Here is a 7012-nt window from a genome sequence, read left to right on the forward strand (position 1 = left end):
TCATCGTGTGCAGATACTGAGAAGCCAGCTGCACAAATGTTCACGTGCAATAATAATAATAATAATAATAATTCTTAAAATGTGTGGCATAGTGGTTTGAGCGTTGGACTATGACTCTGGAAACCACAGTTCAATTCCTGTTCGACCATGAAATGCACTGGCTGACCTTGGGCAGTACATGCTCTCAGCCTCAGTGGAAGGCAGCGGCAAACCTCCTCTGAAGCAACTTGCCAAGAAAACCCTATAGAGTCGCCATAAGTCAGAAACGCCTTGAAGGCACACAACCACCACCGCCTCTGTCTTGGGTGGCTCTTTACAGTTGGTCCTGCCTTGTTTATATTGCACTGAGCAGGTGAGCAGAAAAACGTAGGCCGTTACAAAATAAGACCTAGAACCACTCGTAAACATAAATCCATGCTTCTTAGTCATGCTCAAAATGGAAGATGTTTTGAAATGATACCAGGACAGAAGGTGGAAATGTAGGACAGGTTCTGAAAAAGGAGACAGGCCTCTGGTCGCCCTGTTTGAGTGTTGGACTGTGACTCTCTGGGAGACACGGGTTCGAATCCTGGCTCTGCCAGGCAAACCCACTGCGGTGACTTAGTCACACTCTCTCAGCCTCAGAGGATGACAATGGCAAACCCGCTCTGAAGAAACTTGCCAAGGAAACCCACATGATAGCTTCAGTACCTTAGGGTCACCATAACTGTTATCCCTGCTGCCTCCCGTGGAATCCTGGGATCTGTAGTTTAGGGAGAGGTTTTTAGAACCGTTCCACTTTAACTGCTTTGGTTTGGCCGGGCTTTAAGTCTTTGTCTGGCTCAAGGCTGCTATGGAATTCTGGGAGTTGGAGTTTGTTGTGGGGCCCACTCCGCTCTGGACCCCACAACAAACTCCAACTCCCAGAATTCCATAGCAGCCTTGGGCCAGACAAAGAGTCAAAGCGCTACCAACCCGTGTTACTCCTCCAGTGTGGATGCAGCTTCGCCACCCCTTCTTCCCTCCTGACCTGGAGGCGCTGGAGGTAGGAGGCCGGCGCGTAGCCCGTCTCCCCGGAGCCCGCCCGGGTCACCAGCCACCAGTGCTGGTTGCTCCGCTCCAGCAGCAGGAAGGTCTCCCCGGCCGCGAAGGCCAAGGAGCTGGGCTCTGCAGAGCGGAAGCCGTACAAGGCCCGGTACATGGCGGAGGGAGGCAGAGACGCAACAACCTTCCCCTTCCACCGCCTCGGGATTCTGATGTAAACACCGCCGAGCGCCGCCGCCACCACCACGAAGCCCCGCCCCCGCGCAGACACGTCACCGCGCAGCCACGCCCCCCCGCTGCGTTCTGTGGTGCTACAGCGCCACCTGTTGGGAGAAGCGCCGAAGGGGAAGAATGGGAAAAGGCTGGCTGGCTGAGGAAGTGGCCGGGCGCGTCCTCCTTTTCCCGGACACGTCCTACACTTCACCCTTCTGTCCAGCAAGAATTCCCAAGGATTCCTCTGTTTTGAGCATGGAGTTACATTTCCATGAAGTGTTTTTATTTGGCCATGTCCTACATTTTTTGCTGGAGTGTCCTACATTTCACAGTGTCTTGTCCTCCTCCTATCCTTCCGGAACTTGTCCTACATTTCAACCTTCGGACCTGGAGGAATTGCCAAATGTCCTCCATTTTGAGCATGGATTGACATTCCTAGGAAGTGTTTCTAGCTTTCGTTTGGGCATGCCCTACATTTTTTCTTGGCTGTCCTACATTTCACAGTGCCTTGTCCTCCTCCTCCTCCTCCTCCTCGTTTTCCAGAACCTGTCTTACATTTCAACCTTCTGACTAGGAGGGATTGCCAAATGTCCTCCGTTTTGAGCATAGCATTACATTTCTAGGAAGTGTTTTTAGCTTCTATGGGGCCATGTCCTACATTTGTTTCTGGAATAACCTACATTCCAGGTGCCTTGTCCTCCTCCTCCTCCTCCTTCAGAACCTACATTGCAACCTTCTGTCCGGGAACAAGGCTCAAATGTCCTCCATTTTGAGTATAGATTTACATTTCTATGAATTGTTTTTAATTTGGTCATGTCCTACATTTTTTTCTGGAATGTCCTCTCCTCCTCCTCCTCTTTTTCCAGAACCTGAACATTTCAGCCTCTTAGTCCAGGAGGAATTCCCTAATGTCCTCCACTTTGAACATGGAGTTATGTTGCCATGAAGTGTGTTTAGTTTTCGTTTGGTCATGTCCTCCATTTTTTCCTGGAGTGTCCTCCATCTTGTGGTGCCTGGTTGTCCTCCTTTGCGGGTGTAGGGCCTCTGGCCACCCTTGAGCCTGCAGGATCTCTTCTTCTTGCCCTTCTATTCCACTTTAACTGCTCTCTGGCTGCCTCCTCCTGTTGCATTCTGGGACTTGCAGGCATTTAGAATTCTCAGCCAGAGAGCTCTTAGGGCTCCCTGAACTACAAAGCCCAGAATGCAACAGGAGGCAGCCAGAGAGCAGTAACAGTGTAATAGCAGCACTATAATAAGAGGGTAGCGCAGTAATGTGGGAGGGAGGTTTCAGCAGGGCACTGTCTAATTAACTCTCTGCAAGCCACTCTGAGAGCCTTTATGGCTGAAGAGCAGGGTATAAATACAGTAAATAAATAAAATATAATTATAAATAAGTCAGGGTTCACAGATGTCCTCACCTCAAAGGAGGACAAGCCACCACAAAATGTAGGACATTCGAGGAAAAATGTAGGGTGTGACCAATATACACTACTCTATCACACACACACGCATACCGTATATAATCGACTATAGGTCAACCTCATATATAAACTGAGGGCAGGTTTTGGGGCAAAAATTATGGATTTTGATATGAACTGAGTGGGCATTAGACCCTGGATCTTGCAAACATCACAGTCCAACACATTACTCACTGCACTACACTGGCTCTTCTCTGGATGATTGTGGCTCTGGGGGCTCTCCCACCATCACAGGTCTCCCCTGCATGCTTTAAGTATGCACACTCTGAGGCCAATGTGATATGTTGCATCCCCAGTCAGCCCAGTTACAGACTACTTGTTTGGGAGCAATATACATCAGAAGTGGGCAAAAATAGCTCATGGGCCTCCTACCCATTTTTCTAACCCTTGCACCATTCCTCACTACCATTACCAAATAATTGTGCCCTTAGAAGTTTCTAGGAACTGTGATTTTCTTCTAAAGCAAGGCACAAGTCTTTGCTTTACTGAAGTAGTGCCTTTTTCTGGGATCTTTGGGAAACTGGTGGTGAGCACCTGGTTACTTCCCCTTTGCAGAGGAAAACCTCTTCTAAATTTTCAATAGGGGTACTGACTACTTCAGGTCCTTGGTGACCAACATTATCTGTGTCTTCAATGCCCTGCCCCATTTCGGCTGCTTGGCAGCAGCCTATCTCATATTCTGCTGGCTTAGTGAATCATCTGCCTATATAGCCCCTCAGCCAGCATCTCTCAAGTACAGGACTGTGACCTTAATTAAACTAGAAAAGTAATATTATATATGTACATAGCTTCTTTTCTTTCTCCGAGCCTCTGCTTCAGTCCCTAAATTGAGCCGGTGTAGATCATAAAGTGACAAGGAACGTCTCAATATTTAGTCTATATATAATGTTTGAGAGGCAGAAGATTGATTTATCTGGTCCTTATGACTAGAACAAGTTTATCAGAAATATTTCTATAGTAAACCAGTAATTTCCTACACAAAGCTTTTGCTCCTAGTCAAGCTATGGAGTGCGATAGCCTCTACTGGTTATGTTTATTTATTACAGTTATATTCCCTCTTTATTCTGAGCAGCTTACGGTGGACTATATAGTTCTGTTTTCCACACACAGGCATACATTTTGGCTTCCGAATAATCCTGTGGGGCAAACTAGTCTGAAAGACAGACAATGACTACTCCAAGATCACCCATTGCACTTCATAGTTCAGTGGGTATTATATCCCAGGTGTCTCTAATCTTACTTTGATAATGTAGCCACAGTTCCTACTGTATATGTAGGGTTGCCATAAGTGAGGACCTCCAAACCAGGAAAAATGTAGGGCAAATGTAGGGCAACATTTTCAAATGTAGGACACATTTTTATAAAAATGGAGGATGCGCAAAAAATTGAGGTTTTTTTTAAAAATGTTAATATAAATGCATGTTTTTAGGCATGATCAAAATGGAGGACATTTTGGCATTATTCCTAGACAGATGGCAGAAATGGACTTGCCCTCGGGTTCAACTGTACTTCTCAGAAGTGTGTACTTGGGCAAGGGACTGTGGTTTTTCTTCACTGCGCATGAGTTTGTAAAAATCACAGCAAGTTACATTGGCCGTGCCTCAGAGGCTTGTTGATATCAATATCACCACCACCATCATCATCATCACCACCACCACTATAATTGGCCAAGAAAGGCACCATAAATACACAAAAAATGCACTTGCATATATTTAATAATAAAAAATAATGAAAAAATAAATAGAAAACAAGGCAGGGGTGTATATATTTGATAATAAAAATTAATGTAATAAAATAAAAAACAAGCAATAATAAAAATTAATAAAATAAAACAAAAACAAGCAATAATAAAAATTAATAAAATAAAATAAAAACAAGCAATAATAAAAATTAATAAAATAAAAAATAAAAAGCAATAATTAAAATAAAATAAAATAAGTATTTTATATTTTTAAAAATAATTTTAAAACCCCAAAATACCAAGGCAGACCTAATGGCCACTGACTCAGCTTTCCTCCTCCTCCTCCTCCTCCTCCTCTGGCCCAATTCTGCCCTGGCCTTCAGGCACCCTTCCTCCGGCTCCTTCCTCTTCCTCCTCTCCCCCCTCCTCCTCCTTATGATGGCTGGTGCGGGAGGAAGGGAAACAGGGCAGGCGCGCACGCGCAGAGGGAACCAGGGTAGGCGCGCGCACTGCCACTGGCCCCTGCTGAGGCCTGGGCGGCGCGCAAGCCCTCACAGTGGGGGCGTGGGGGCGGCGGCGCTTCTGCCGCCGAGGAATAGGAGGAAGGCGGAGCCGGAGGAGGAGGTGGGTTGGCACTGCAGCAGCCGCGTTAGCAGCAGCGGCAATGGCCGGAGTGGGCCCCCAAACCGGGAACAAGGCACGGGTGGGGGCCCAAACCGGACTGGGACCGGGAGGGGGCCCCAAAAACCGTGATTGGCACGGGGGCCGCCGGGTTATGGCAACCCTATGTATATGAGGGTGTATCTATATCATAAGAGGGCATATCTATATTACACAATTGTATCAATTTACATACATACATACATACATACATACATAGAATCATAATTTGATAGCACTTTAAGAGACATGGCTGCATCCTGCAGAATTCTGGGATTTGTAGTCTGGTGACTGAGTGGCTAGACTGCTCTGCTAGCTCTCTTGTCTTTCCCCCTTGCATTATACTGAACTACAGCAATAGAGCTCTCTAGCAGAGAATCCCAAGTACCTCCACCAAACTTCAGATCCTAGGATTCCCTGGGAAGGAACCAGGACATTAAACTGTTATCAAACTACTAAACAGGTGGAGTCTTCCTCATCTAGAATTTCAAAATCCGAAACACTAAAAAAAAAAAAAATAGGTGGCTGAGATATAGGTGGCGGAGACCTTTGCTTTTGGTTCAATGTACACAAACTTTGTTTCATGCACAAAATTATTATTTTTTAAATTGTATAAAATTACCTTTGGGTTATGTGTATAAGGTATATATATGAAATATAAATTAATTTTGTGTTTAGACTTCAGTCCCATTTCCAAGATATCTCATCGTGCATGTACATACAAATACAGGTATTAAAAAATCCAAAACATTCCAAAATCCCAAACATTTCTGGTCCTAAGCATTTTGGATAAGGAAGACTCAACCTGTACTGTAAATGTGTAGTGTAGATATACTTCAGAATCTTAGTAGCTTGCCTCCTTTTCCCCATCTGGAGAATGTGGCTCTGGCAGTGCCAACAGACAGTGCCATGTCCTGGTCTGTCAATTACTGCCCCTATTGCAAAGACTTCTGAGGCAATCACACACACTCTCCTTTTAGAAAGAATGCCTAGTGGCCAAAAGAAGAAGTGATTTTTATTTAAGAGTATTTTAATAGTACTTTCCTTTTTTAATTTTTACTATTTACTATAAAAAATAAGATCCAACCCAACTGATGACAATAATAAAACAATAATCCATTTTGATAGCCCAATAGCACAATAAAACACAAGCTGGTGGATTCACATTACAGGAAAAGAGACTTCCCCTAAACTTTGGGCAGAATGTCTTCAGTGTAAGAGCTGTTTGTCTCTGGGATAGACTGCCTCAAAGTCTATTCTCCATCTTTGGAGGTCTTTAAACTGGTTGGATGGCCATCTCTCAGGAGTGCTTTAGCTGTATTTTCCACATGGCAGAGGGTTGAATTAGATGGTCCTTGTGGTCCCTTGCAACTCTATGATCCTATGATGAAGCAAAAAGAATAAATTCCTTTTTAAAAATACAGCATAGAACAATTGCACAATAGATAACAGAAGTCAGTGTCCATTAGGCTTTGCTTAGTTGAATGAACGCTCAGCAGAGGGCGATCAAAACTTACAAAACAAAGGTCTACTAGCTGTCTTCATAAATGACCAAATATAGAGAAACCCAGGCTTTAACTTTATCTACTGTTTATCTTCAACAGAATATTTTTATTTTTAGCTTATTCTTGTGTGTGTTTGTACTTGTTTTGTATTAATCACTCCCAGCTAAAAATAAAATAAACAGACAGATCTAAAAACCTCTGAAGTACTGAGCAATGAACTTTTGTTGTTGTTAATGACCTGTTATATTAGATATGCAGAGTATTTGCACCCAAAATGCAACAGAAGGGAAACTAGTCCAAAACAGAGCGGGATAAAAATCATGGAATCATAAAATTGGAAAAGTCCATAAGGATAATCCAAGCCAACTCTTACATGCAGGAATACAAAACTGAAGCATCCCTGAAAGATGTCCATCCAACCTCTCTTCAAAGGCCTCCAAAGTGGGCTCAGT

At 44.2% G+C, this 7012-nt stretch overlaps 1 protein-coding gene across 1 annotated transcript in view; it reads right to left on the bottom strand.

Annotated features, from left to right (window-relative positions):
* Positions 1-1248, bottom strand: part of NCKIPSD (NCK interacting protein with SH3 domain) — a 158187-nt gene extending 156939 nt beyond the window's left edge. The window contains exon 1 of the mRNA XM_042451691.1: positions 1010-1248. Coding sequence (XP_042307625.1) covers positions 1010-1180 — 171 coding nt within the window. The 5' untranslated portion in view covers positions 1181-1248. The remainder of the gene's footprint in view (positions 1-1009) is intronic.
* Positions 1249-7012: the final 5764 nt, after the last annotated feature.

This window comes from Sceloporus undulatus, chromosome 2, assembly GCF_019175285.1.
Source record: "Sceloporus undulatus isolate JIND9_A2432 ecotype Alabama chromosome 2, SceUnd_v1.1, whole genome shotgun sequence".
In the NCBI taxonomy this organism is placed as follows: domain Eukaryota; kingdom Metazoa; phylum Chordata; class Lepidosauria; order Squamata; family Phrynosomatidae; genus Sceloporus; species Sceloporus undulatus.